Source organism: Ixodes scapularis, unplaced genomic scaffold, assembly GCF_016920785.2.
Source record: "Ixodes scapularis isolate PalLabHiFi unplaced genomic scaffold, ASM1692078v2 PGA_scaffold12__126_contigs__length_90152505, whole genome shotgun sequence".
NCBI classification, from domain to species: Eukaryota; Metazoa; Arthropoda; class Arachnida; order Ixodida; family Ixodidae; genus Ixodes; species Ixodes scapularis.
In genome coordinates this window covers 89,006,963-89,020,696 of record NW_024609838.1, presented here as the reverse complement: position 1 = coordinate 89,020,696, position 13,734 = coordinate 89,006,963, and the positions used below count along the sequence as shown (strand labels likewise).

Sequence of the window (13,734 nt, the reverse complement as noted above, 5' to 3'; positions counted from 1 at the left end):
CCTTCATGCCCGGCCAGGTAGCGAAACGGCGCAGCTTATGCCACGACTTCGGTGCACTGCCGTGACCGTCCGCATCGTGGTAGTGACGCAGCGCTGCCACTCTGAGATCGCGGGGAATCACGGTCTTGAACGACTCACTTGAATCGCTCTCTTCCGGGAAGTAGCGCAGCAGGACGCCGTCCCCATCGATCAGGTAAGACTCCAGCTCACCTGCTTCAATGTCTGACTCCTGGGCGGTGGCACTTGGCCCTCTCGGTGTTCCGGAGTGCCGCAGCGTCTCTCCGCCTGTCTGGTCAGGATCCATCTCTTGCCTGAGCCGGTCGAAGATAGCGCGACAAAAAGAATCGCGCTGCTGCGCTTCGAACAGTTCCGTTCGGTTGAACGCCGGTCCCAGTGAGGTAATCGCCTCAGCCAGCTGCGCGACGCCGCCACAGTGGCGAGCGGAGCTCGAGGCGGGATTTCCCGTCTCCCGGGGGATGGCCCCGCCTCCGCAGTCTGCTGTCTCGCGCGGTGGGGGACCCACGGGTGCGCGGGAGAGCGCGTCGGCCACCACATTTGTCGTGCCCTTCCGGTACCGAATTCGGTACTCGTACTTCTGCAGTGTCAAGGCCCAGCGCGCCAGTCTTCCGGCGGGTTCTTTGATTCGGGAGAGCCATGCGAGGGCCATATGGTCCGTCTCGATCGTGAATTCCGTCCCCTCGACATAATGATCGAACTTCTTAAGAGCAAAAATGATGGCGAGGCATTCGCGCTCACTCACCGTGTAGTTCTTCTCTGCCGGGTTCAGCGCCCGGCTGGCAAATGCCACCGGGCGGATCTCTCCCTCTGTCTCCTGCAAGAGCACCGCGCCGAGTCCCTGGTCGCTGGCGTCCGTCTGGATCGTGAAGGGCCTATTCAGGTCTGGCAGTTTGAGGGATGCTGTACGCGCCAAGGCCTCGGTCAGCTGGAGGAACGCCTCCTCCTGCGCCGCCTCCCAGCTCCAGGGAGCCGCTTTCCTCAGCAATTGCGTGAGGGGTGCCTGCATGGCTGCGCAGTTCGGGATGTAGGCTCGGTAGTATCCTATCATGCCGAGAAAACGGCGCACTCCCCCGACATCGGTAGGGACTGGGAACTCCAAGATCGCCCGCAACTTGTCCGCGTCGGGGGAAACTTTTCCTCTCTCGATCCGGAATCCCAACAAGCTGATCTCAGAAGCTCCAATTTGGGCTTTAGTCGGGTTAAGTGTGAGGCCGGCGATCCGCAGTTTGCGCAACACGTCCTCGAGGTGACGAAGGTGGTCCTCGAAAGTTTCCGAGTACACAATGATGTCGTCCAGGTACGCGAGCGCGTGCTGCCACTTGGCATCTCCGAGCACCCCGTCGATCAACCGCTGAAATGTCATCGGTGCACCTGTTAATCCGAACGGCATCCGAGTGAACTCGAACAAGCCTCGGTGACACACGAATGCAGTTTTGCTTTCGTCGCCCGGGCTCATCTCCACTTGGAGGTAGCCTTTGCTTGCGTCGAGGGTAGTGAAATACTTCGCCTTCCCCAGATTCGAGATGATTTCTTCGATGCTCGGAAATGGATACGCATCTTTGACGGTCACCGCGTTCAAGCGCCGATAATCGACGCAGAGTCTCGATGTTCCGTTCTTCTTGGGCACCAAAACCACCGGGAATCCCCAGGGTCCTGATGACCGGCGAATGATTCCCGACTTCAGGAGCTCATCGACTGCGGCATCTATCGCTTTTCGCTTCGCCAGGCTCACAGGACGCGGATTGGACTTCCAAGGGCGTGCGTCCCCAGTTTCAATGCGATGTTGCACCTGCTTAGTGCAGCCCGGCTGTTCGGTGAACATTTCGTCAAAGTTGTGCAGCAAAGCCGCCAACCTCTCTCGCTCTGGTCGAGACAGTCCATCGGCATTGGCCAACGGGTGGCCCATTCCGTCGCAGTGCTCAGCGGAGCTCGGAGTTGGGTGACTCATGGCGTCGTCGCGGTCGGTTCTTTCCTGTTCTGTCGCTTTTCCCAGCGCTGCCGCCATGGCCCCCATAGAGTGCTCTCGGAAACTTGAAAGGGGTGCATGTGCCCCCTCTCGGTACCCGCCACTTGCCACGTCAATGATGATGCCGGTGTGGGCCAGGAAATCCCGTCCCAGAATGATGGGTACTGTCAGCCCGGCCAAATGGACGAACCGCTGTCTCTGCGCCCGTTGATTCCAACGTACCACGAGACGCACTGCTCCCCTCGAGGTCGTCGACCCACAAGCCAACTGGAAAGTGGTCTCCCCATGCCTCACCCGAACGGACTTCTGTTGGAGATGCCTGAGGACCTCGTCCCCAATTAGCGACGCACTAGCCCCGCTATCCAGAAGAGCTGCGAACTCCTTTCCCGCCACCGTCAGGGAAATAAATGGGGCCGCGGTGCTTGTCACTGTTCCGACTCGATACGCCGTCGGCACGCATACAGTCGATGGGGTGTCGGGGACCCGCTCATTGGTCTGTTTCGCCGCCGATAACTTTATCGGCGGCCTCCTCCGTTTCCCGGTATCTCCCTTGTGCAGTCGCGCCTATAGTGCCCGATTTCGTGGCACCGAAAGCAGCGGCCTCGCCAACCTGGGATAGGACTCTCCCCAGTGGGACGTGCGATGCGCTCACCCCTTTGTGGCAGCGGGTCGGCGGCAGACTGCTCCTGGGCTGCGGCGATCCGTGGTGCGCCGGTCGGCCGGAATTCCGCCGCGTGGACGGCCGCGCTCCCTCCTCGGCGTGATCCTGGCTCCAAGGCGTCATCTGTGAGCTCCCAGGGATTCCCGCTCGGCTCCCCGCTGGCCGCCGCCATTGCGGCTTCCCCCCGTCGACACCCACGTGGCACCGGCCCGTGCCACGCGCATCGGGGTTCGAGCGTGTCGATTGGTGCTGGGGGAAGGTGGTACCTGCGCTCCGCCAGTATGTCTGCCTGAACCTTGCGTGCCTCCTGTGCGAGCTCACTCAGACTTCCGAATGGGCGCCCACGCAGATACCGCGAAAAGGTGGGATGCGCCTGCCTCACCACCCGCTCGACCTGCTCCTGGTTCGTAGCATTCGGATCGGCGATCTGCAGGAGTTCCTGCATTGCCCGCAGGTATTCAGCAAAGGGCTCAGCGGGAGCCTGCGTTCTTTCCTCCAGTTCCCTGCGCATTCTTGGCAGGTAGTCTGCCGGCAAGAACTCTTGCCGGAAGAGGGCCGTGAACTCGTCGAGTGTTCCGGCTGACTCGCCCACAAGGCGATGCCACCTGGCTGCTGGGCCTACAAGAGCCACCGGCAGAACCCTGCCTAGCGTCTCCGTCTCGGTCAGGCCGGTAGCCTTCCGATATCGCTGGATTTCCAGCAAGAAGTCGGTCGCGCTCAGAGCTCGATCGCTGTGTCCGCTGTACTCCGGCACCGGAATGCGGATGAGGGTTTTCGGCGGTGGCGTTTGCCTCTGCATGCTCTGTAAGGCCTGAGCGAACGCCGCAACCAATGCCGTGGATTCACGGGACATCTCCGTGCTTTGCGGCATAGACACTACTGGCGATACCGCCGGCGTTTCCGGACTCCGCACTACGGTCATCTCCGCGGCGTTCCCCTCCGCCAACCCCGAGAGCCGTCGCTCTTTTTCCGCTTGTGTCGTCGCGACGTCAGCCAAAAACATTAAATCCGTTAGCGCGAAATTACCCGCGGCCATCCCGAACACTTGTTTGGACGTGCCTTTTCCAACTTCAAAGTGCCGCGGTATAGACCCGCCAACCAGGGGGACCGCCCCGCGTGAACTTTCACGCAGTGTCGTCGACGGACGTTGCGACCGTAATTACGGCTCGCCTGCCCCAACGTTGATGCGCCATTTGTAGGAAATCGCGTACCGACGCCGATTCGCCGTTTCCCACGTGGTCCGTCAACAACCCGAGTCCAGCCTGGTTCTTTCACGGGAGCGGGATTCCGCTCCCAGTTTATTCGTACGACAAAACACAACGCTACAAAACACTCAATCTAAAATACAAATACAAGTTACATTATACAAATATTTACAACCGCGCGTTAAGCCCAACGCTAAACACAAAGAAGGCCTTAGGCCTCGCGTCCCGCGATATCCTAGATCCGGTCGCCACCCACTTGCCTGCCTGCGTCTCGGTCTCGTCCGGAGTTCTTAGAGGCCTCTCGCCCCCTGCCCCACCGAGTATATACCATCGATGAGCGAGGAGGTTTCTCCTCGCCTGCCACGGGGGCGCCTGCAGCGCCCTCCAGTGGCTAGGAGAGAAAGCGGCGCGTCGGGAGCCGAATTCGAGATCCCGATCGACCCCGCGGCAACACGACCATGTGATCGTGTCGCGGCCAAGATTGGCCGAGTGGTTTGATGGGCGTCCTCGTGAATTCACGGTGCGCCATACTATGCACTGTACCACTGTACTACCAAATGAAGTTTGCCAAAATGGACTGTTTTTGTGAATTTTCACGTGAGCATTCCAAAAAAGTTCAGGTCATGTTACAATGCAATTTAGCGTAGCTTTTTTGACTATAATGGCAAACACCTGTAAAAGGTTTCAAATAAAATGATAAAAAATAAAATAAAATAAAAGTGTCCTCCTTTAAAGAAAACTCCAATTCAATTCTGTGCCAGTTGATACGGTGAAAAACCATAAAATATTAGGCATTGCATTTTCAGAAAACCGTATTGATCTTATTATCAATCAGTTATGCTTTATCGGCAATGTTGTTTATTTATTCTATGCAAAATAAGATTTAATCATTATTCGCTCTATGGATGACTGCACATACAGAGCTTATATTTGATTTCCTCTGCACAAGCCTACTGACCATTAGCATGTGTGCCGCATATGAAACATTAGGGAAATGTACGAGATGAGTTTATTTATTCCTGAAAAATGTTTTCTGTCGTGGACTGCGTGGACGGCACATGACACCTGGAAACAAAATCAAGTTTGTTCATCGAGCAAAAAAGTTGTCTTTTGTGAGCCCCGGTGCTCTGCAGAAAAACAGCACCCGTGGAAGCGAGCTCCGCGGGTGTTGTTTCTTCCCAGTGCACTGGCGCTGTGTAGGAAGCACGGTCGACAAGGCCGCGAGAACAAAAAGTATAAATTGCACGAAAATGTCGTTCGAAATAAGTGGGACGACCAAAAATTTGAAATTTGTTTGAATTCACCATAAGTAGGAAATATCGAAGGTTTAACAGGTGAGCCTACTGTATTTTTTATTTTGTGTTGGTTTCGAGAAGTAGAGATGTTATAGGGAAATTGAATGCGGTGGAAGTTTCTGAAACCCTCTAACATGATGCGTAGCAACTGAAAACTGCCAAAGAGGGACTTCATTTAATGTGAGTAGGGTTGGGCAAATATTTGAAATTTCGAATAGTAGTTTGGAATAATAATTATATACAAAATATTCGATATTTGCTTCGAGAAGAACTGCGCTATTCGCGTTTTTCGAAATGTTGATTCCGGCGGGTTAGCCCCGTCGAGTGCGCTTCTTGCCGAGCACCGGTGCACTGCGGAGAAGCAATACCCGCGGAAGCGAGCTCCGCGGGTGTTGCTTCTCTGCATTACATCGGTGCTCGGTAAGAAGCGCACTCAACGGGATAACCCGCCGCTATAAACGCCTGGAAAAGTATGAATATTGCGATTGCGTGCTTGGAAGGAAAGCATACATTCAAAGTGGGATGGTGCACCCGTGCCAACTGTATTTGAAAATAAATGGAAACTTCGTGAATGTGTATATCTATATTCCTAACGAGCGTGTTGGTAAGATGTAGTAGATAACAGAAAGTATAAAACAGAGGACGAAACACAGACGAGAACATTTTTTCATTTTGAAAGAATGTACTCGTCTGTCTTTCGTCCTCTGTTTTATACTTTGTTATCTACATTGTATATCTACATTGTAGTAAAAGTTTCCAAATTAAACTGACTCTTGTGCAACAGCATACTATGTTAGGCAGAGGTGCCCTTACAACCTGCGTTCATCATGCATGGTTCATTCTTTCTTGACTCGTGATTAAAGAGAATATTTGATATAGCAAGATTTGTAAATTCAATCAATTGAGTATAGTTGGCCATTTCTATAGGATTCATTTTATGTGAAATCCATTGGTCATAAATATAGATAGATTTAACTTGGCTTATAAATGAACAAGTGGAACAACCTTCACAAGTTTAGCTGGGTTTTCGTCTAAGCGTTATGCAATGGTAGGGAATGGCGGAAAAAAACTATTTGATATTCAAATCGAAAATATTCAGGCAAAACCACTATTCGCTTTGAATTTGCTTCAAACTCAAAATCCACTATTTGCAGAAGACTAAACGTCAGTAGTGTTTCAAAACGCTTGTTTTGAGGTTATCGTTAGCAGACGACGGGGAAGACGCCTCCTCGTCGTTGCGCCGTTGTCGTCGGTGATCTCCTCTCTTCCCTCTTTGCCCGGCGTGGCCAATGGGAACGCACAACTTTTCTCTCCTTGGCCATGAGGGGAAAGAAGGTTTTTTTTGTCTCCACTACTGCCGACACCGAAATCCTTGCAAAGTGTCGTCTGTAAGGCACTTTAAAAATGCTATCGGTGCAGTGGCATGTCACCGTGATCTAGGGGTGGCTCATTCAGTGTGGGCTCGAAATTCCTGTAGCGCTTGTTGCCAGATTCCCAGCAGCGCTGGTTAGATTGGCGGTGCCCCCTTGTTGACACCAGCGCCACGCGTGGTTGTGTACCAAGCTGTCCCATAGGATCAGTGGGAAGGTCTGAGACTGGCAGGATATTGAAGGACTGGTGTTGCTTACATTAATAGTGATACCGCGATAGCATAGAGCAGCGATTCTCCAATGAGGGTCTGCGTCGGACCGCTTGGGGTCTGAAGGCCCCTTTTGTGTCCCTGAAGCCATCACCTGTCAATCAAACTGAGCAATCAAACTTTTTTTTCTCGAGGCTGGTTGTCCTAGGAAGCTAGATGGATTAAACTATGTGAGATTGATTTTTCCCCACTTGAGAGCTTCAAAGGGGCTTGAAAGTTGACTTTTGTCATTGTAATCACCTAGTAACCGCCATCACTTGTACTGATCTAGAAACCTACTCTGTGAAACCACTCCCTCTCTGCCCGCCTTTAGAGAGTCCGTGGATGCAACACCACCTTCGTCGCCACCTGCAGGCCGGAGGGCGAGGGAAAACGTGTTCTCGAGGTTGACCAGCACCGGCACAGCCCCACTAGCCAAGCCAGACAGGTAACGTTATCAACAAATATCCTTGCCCAGCAGCGGAGCATCTGCCCTGCAGTCACTCTCTAGCTTTCACCTAGCACTTTGTGTCTGCTTTTACCTTCTACGACCAGGCATGACATGCCGGCCCCTGGGACATAGTAATGCGGGATGGGTTGAGGTGCCAGGGCTGGCTTTTTTACTTTCTACGACCAGGCAGCACAATGGTGATGGCATCACATGCCGGCTCCTCTGACATAGTCATTTGTTGTCGGGATGGATGCATGGTTAAGGCGCCGAGCACCCCAGTCCAAGTCATGCTTACCGCAACTTGAGCGACTATTCAAGCTTTGCTGTGTCGCAGGCCAGTGAGCCCAGGCAGTTCTGAGCCCACTTTAGGAGCCCCAGTTCCAGCCTGTGATGAGCTCGTGAAGCTTCAGTCAAAGTTTGGGCTTGGCCAATGAAACAGAAATATATCTGCGATATCCCTCGAGTGTTCCTGTAGGGGCTGATATGCCGTACACAAGATGTCTCTGTCTTGCTCTCGTTATTTTTGCAACGTTCAACTCCAGATGTTGTTTATTATGTGCTATTCATATCACAATGACCGATTTACCTTCTGTACAAAAGAAAGTGCTAGTTACTGACATGTTTAGGTGGCAACTTCATTATAGTAATTGCTAGTGTGACAGACTAGGCTAAAGGCAATCTAAGATGTCAGTAGCCTTGGAATGATAGCTGAATATTTGGCTGAGAGGCTTCTTCAGCTTCACCTCTAAAGAAGCTATCAATAAAATGTCTATTCATTCTGAAACTTCCAGCTTTTTCTCGTCAAGCTTTTCCTTGTAGCAACTTTCATGCTTAGTTTTAAAACAAATCTGGAAGGTTGAGTTGCAATGCCTGTTTCGAGGCCTCAGTTCCTTCATAACTTTGTCTTCTGTTTGCGAGCCACCTCCCTCGAGTTGTTTGTTTCTAGCATTGTTTTCAGGAACTTTTTCTGGTGAGCCTCGCTAATGCCAAGGTTGGGTTCCCGCTCTAACAGCACGTACAATTTCTTTCCCATTGGGAATAGATATCGGTTGTGAGACAGCAGCCTCTCTTTGGTCCCCGTTGTTTTTACTATGCCTTCTGTTTGCCGACTTGCCGAGGAGTGTTGTTGCTGATGCTCTGGTTCCAACAGGGGTGTGATCAGCGTGTTCACAGGCAAACCCATCTTGAACAAGTCTTCTCCGCTGGTGTGCACTCACGTTGCCGAGGGCCACAGCAAAGCAGTGCTGTCTCTGGCAGTCACGGACGACGTCCTCTTCAGCAGTTCCAAAGGTATTGTTCACTGCCAATGCATGCGGTTGCCTGCAGGTACCTTGCTTTGTATACCCTGCGTCCTCTCGCTCACTGTACAACAAGGTCTAGTTGGTTGAATCCTCCATCATGCCAACACACGCCTACACATACTTGCTCGACTTCCTAATGAAATCAACCTCATCACTCGCTAAATCACCCACACACAGAGCTAGCAATAAAAAAGGACTCGTCAATTTCCCTTTGAGGCTGGCTTCTGTGCCGCACTAAAATCTTGAGGTCATCAAATAGCGGAGAACATGTATCACGCGCTAGCAGGCCGGACATTAATGCGCCTCTGTCCAATGTTGCCAGAGGGCGAGGGGATCCACAACTGGTATGCCTGGGTCACTCTTTCCCAGATGACAAACACCAAACCACCTTTTTTGTTTATTATTTGGTCTTGATTGATGATTATACAGTGAAAGCTCGTTAATTCAAACTTGAATACAGTAAAACCTCGTTATAACAAAGTTGAAGGAGCGGTCGTAGTTATTTCGTTATAACCATTAGTTTGTTACAGCCAATGTCCATTTCTCCATACTATTAGCAAGCAAGGGGAATTATGATTGCTTTGTTATATCCATTAGTTTGTTATATCCCATTTTGTTATAACGAGGTTTTACTGTAATTCGAATTTATGAACAATTTGACCTGGACAACTTGGTCCGGCCCATAGGCGTCTATGTATAAAAAAGCCCGTTAATTGGAAAGCGAGTAGGTTCCGCCACGGATGATTTGAACTAGGCGCCACCGCGCCGGCGGCTTTGCACCTGGCACACGACCAGAGAAACGCTGCCCACACAAGAGGCTGCGTCGCAAGCGTTGCCTTCGAAACGGCGAGAGAAGGCAAAATGGGGACAACTCTAACCGGCGCGGAGGCGGCCAGAGGGCGGCGGCAGCTTCCTCTCCGTTCTACGTACACGTGACCTCCAAGACTCCCTGCCTGCGCCCATCTCGGAGGCTTTGAAAATCTCCGGTGCGCACACACAATTGGCCCTCTCCTCTCTTACATTGCCTACACACATCTGTCTTGGCAGTCTCCGTCGGGTGTGCTCGTTTGTTTTCAGCTTTGGGCTCGTAACACACAAAGAAGCGATTCTTTGTGGTGTTGTTCAGTCTCGGCTAAACTTTGTTTCGGCAGACATGGGTGGTGTGGCGCCGGACCCAGAGCTGCGACTTGAAGATGGCCTGTGCCCGCGGCAAATACCATGCCCTGCAAGAGAAGAGGGATTTCCTGCGGGAAGTGGATGCCGGACTCTAGTCAAAGCAAGGAATTGTGAAGAAGCGTGCAATACCGAAAAGCACGCTATCTACTTCCATAAAGAATAAGAGGGCTACTGAAGACGCCTTGGTGGCAGAAGTTGCCAACAAAAGGAAGAGGATGCGGCCCGCAAAGTATCCCGACCTCGAGAAAGTGCTTCTGCTTTGGATTAAGGCCATGCGTGCACAGGATATTCCTACTGGCGAGGCAGCGGACTTCGCCCAGCTGCTGGGTTACGACGACTTTGCTGCTTCAGATGGGAGGCTGCACCGTTTCCGCGAGCATTACGACCGTGTTTTCCGTGCTGTGTCGGGAGAAGGAAAGGCCGTTACTTCACTTTCGTTTGTTCAAACTTTCAACAATTCAAACTGAGGCGGCTTTCCCTTGCGGTTCTAATTAACGAGCTTTTACTGTAGATGACTGACATTATGAACGGTTGTTCTGGACAACACAGGCGTCCATATTAAGGAGACATAACTCTAATAGCAAACGAAAATGTCAGTTTCTGTGGCATGAAACCACAATAATTTCTGATACAAGTTACGTAGAAGCAAACCCAGTGTAAAATAAATATGCAGTCCCGCTGGAGTGTTCCTACTTTTTCACCTCACCAATATATGTCTAGGAAGGCATTCCTTTTAGCTCTAATCGCTCATTCTCATGGAGGTTTGTGAGATTTCCAGCCGGAAGGTATATTTATGATAATGGAGTAAGACAATAAAGCAAATTTAGGTGACTCAGATCTTGTCCAGCAAAACTTGCGTTGTTTATTACCCTAGAGAGTGGTCAGTTCAGTTTTTAACCAGCTGGCGTGTATCCTTGCAGTAACAGCAAAACTTTCCGTCTCAGAGTCCGAGTAGTTTGAATTGTAGCTGCTAAAGGTCCTGGTTTTACCGGTTGGGCTGCAAGACACGGTCTCAAGAAGAGACTGCCTGAAGGCCACTAGCGGGTCAACAGCTTGTCTGAATGTAGTGGATGCTCAGAGGCTCCGTCAAAATCACGTGAGGAGAAACCTGCTCATGCAGTGGACAACACTGTTCCTTGCTACATGAGGAAACACATCTGAGAGACAGAAGAACCACCTTTTATGCCAGAGTAGACGTCGGTGATGTGATTGCTGCGCCAATTGCGCCAAACTGCGCCAAGGGGCTAACTCTGCTACAGCCTGCTACATTTTACCAAAATATAGGTAATCTGCGGCAAGCCTGCGCCAAAAATATAATTTTTGTCGTCTTTCAGAACTGAAACTAAACTGGGCACCGTAATTGAGCACGTTTGTGCTAGGTGGCGCAAGCGGCTGCTCGACAGAAAGTACCCTGCATCAATGGTTCATCCGGTCTTGCATGGTTTTCCCCGCTGGCTCGCGTTTCACACTCTCTCGTGGGTCTCGTCTCGTGTCTTTTTTTAAAATATTTTCAACGATAGACGCGGGTGTGCACGGGCGCTTCGACGCTAGCGTGCACACCACCAGCTAAGCCGTCATGCTGTGAAACGAAACCACGTTTTTGCGCGGTGGGAGTTACTTTGTGACTTTGTGAGCTGAAGCTCTCGCTCCTGACAGCAACGGCCGTGGGAAAATTATTTCGTCCCTGCCTTCCAGTCACCGTGGCCGCACGACGTCGGGTGTTGCCGTCCCCACAACGCTGTAGATATGCCGCTTTCTAAGATGAATCTAAGTACCGCTGCATGTTCATCAACATTCCTGTTACTACAAAAATCCCTTTTTAACTCAAGAACTGCGGTGTCGAAGTATTGATTACCTAGGTTTCTCTCGGTGGGCTTTCTTTGGAGAGGGACCCCGGTACGTGAAAAATCTGCCGTGAAAGAAAGTTGGTGAAGAGAAGCGAGCTAAAGCAAAGAAGGCATTTTCTGCACGCTGAACCTGCGCAGTGCGCTTGTCTTCAATTCAGTTGTTGCACAAAGTGCTCAAAGAACTTTCTGACCCTGGCTCACGATGCCTGGCATCAATGCAGTCAGGTGCTTTTTTTTTTTTTATGTTTAGCTTGTACTTTGTTTGCCGGCCTGGCAAGCAGGCGCTGCTGCACTGTTTTTTGCCGTATGCTCGACAGTTGCATTTTTCGCACAATTTTAGTAATCGGTTGGTGATGGAGTGGAGTGGCATAGTTTCGGTTTCGATCGAACAGCCGTTGTCTCCGCTTGCGCGACGAGGCACGCACAATTGCAAGCCTGCTGAAGTTGCCCTCACGTGCATGTGAACATGATTGCCCAACAGAGGTACCAGCCGAGACACTTTCAATTCATTGTTTCACGTTTGCTTATTTTTGATGAAAATCTGGCACGTCGGGAATCAGTAAAATGGTGGCAAGCGGTTTTTTGAAATCGCTCGGCGACGCCTACAGCACTGTACACTTGTGGGATGTCTTGGCAGTAAAAACACAAGCAGCGAGTTCTGTCACAACATTTCCCATCAGAACACAGCACAACACAAAGTGCCCTTCGTTTGTCCAGCACTTGAAACAAGTATTTTTATTTTTGTAAGAATATCCGCTCCAAAAGCCCCTTTTGCTGCTCCGAAACACTGTCTTGGCTGCTCTGAAGGCCACTTTTGCTGCTCCAAAAGACTGTTTTGGCTGCTCCGAAAGGTGCTCCAAAATGGCATAGGCCGATCGCATCTCTTGGATTTTATAAATTTATTTATTTGACCATACTGTCAGTCCCTTACAGGACCAAGATAGGAGTGGCATACAGGGATCCACTCAATGGTTATCACAGTCTGCGCTGCCCTGCACCGACACAAGCACGAGGGAAGCGCAATAAAAGTGACAATAGGAAAACAGCAAAGAGCCTGAGGCGCCGCTGAGCGTTAAGGAACCTGGAACCAAAAACGTGCCTATATTAGAAACAGTTTCCCAGAGCGCTTACTAAATTTTCTCACCTCTTTGTGTGAACCTAGCTTCTGCACTTCCAGCTGTTGTTGCTTCTTTGCGAAATACTCGGTTGTCTTGTCCTTGTATGCCGGGTGTTTTGCGGAGAGGTGACGCGAAAGCTTCGCTAGGTTCATGGAGCTATTGGCCAAAACCTGGGCACAAACAACACACTGAGGATTTCCTCCAGTTTGCGTAAATCCACACTTGAGGTAACTGTTGCAGTATGCTCTCGGTTTCGCTTTCCTGCTCATGGTGCAGCGGTGCCGCTCAACGTCTAGAGGAGCGTGATCAAAGTGAAACTGAATTAAACCGCCTACACTGGTGACGCGCCTGCTAGGAGCCGTCTCTCTTGTCGTCTGCTCTATGCGGGAGAGGAGGTGGCTGCACACGTTCTAGGTGGCTTCGGGTGCGGCGAGTTGCGGTACGCTACGGCAGCTACGGAGGGCGTGCGCTCGCTTGCGCCATCTACCCAAGATCGACAAACAGCAAGCCTAGCTCTCCTAAAGCTTTCTTAGAACGTCTTGTAGCGCAGACACAAAATAGAGGGGCGGATGACCGTGGCGGACCCGCACCACCATTTCTTGCCCATGTTAAGAGAGGGCGCCGTACGTTCTCGGGAGAGCTCAAGGAGGTGGGAGAGCTAGACTTGAGTCGATTTATTGATGGCGGGTGCGGCGCTAGCCCCGTGCCTTGCCGCCCGCTGAGTCCTGCATACTTCGATGAATAGTAAATTTTGTTTTGAGCTGAAAGCCCCGCGTCGCGTCTGCATGTGCGTGTAGGAGGGGGGGACTGACTTGGGTGCTCGCAGAACCCAAGCGAGCACTCCGCAGAACCCCTGTATTCTGCGGAACCCAGTCTGAGAACCCATGATCGAGTATATACCGATGCTTGTTAACAAGGACCAAATTATTGCTGTAAAAAAGCCTTTTTTTTTTTCTGCAGAGCTGGAGCAGCGGTAAACTGTCGTAAAGGGGGGAAACGGAATCCCGTCTTGGGGAATAAATCAAAGTAAATAAAAGGGGAATGGAAAAGGGGAAGATTGTAGGGAACAAATGGGGGT

General features: G+C 51.2%; 1 protein-coding gene across 5 annotated transcripts in view; it reads left to right on the top strand.

Annotated features, from left to right (window-relative positions):
• LOC8037389 (kinesin-like protein KIF21A) overlaps window positions 1–13,734 on the top strand; it is a 265,745-nt gene that overhangs the window by 189,741 nt on the left and 62,270 nt on the right. For 4 of the 5 annotated variants that reach the window (XM_040212128.3, XM_040212131.3, XM_040212130.3 and 1 more), the window contains 2 exons: window positions 7,098–7,211; window positions 8,365–8,504. In XM_040212128.3, coding sequence (XP_040068062.1) covers window positions 7,098–7,211; window positions 8,365–8,504 — 254 coding nt within the window. Of the gene's footprint in view, window positions 1–7,097; window positions 7,212–8,364; window positions 8,505–12,471; window positions 12,616–13,734 lie in introns of those variants that run through there. The other variant, XM_040212132.3, reaches the window with a different exon arrangement.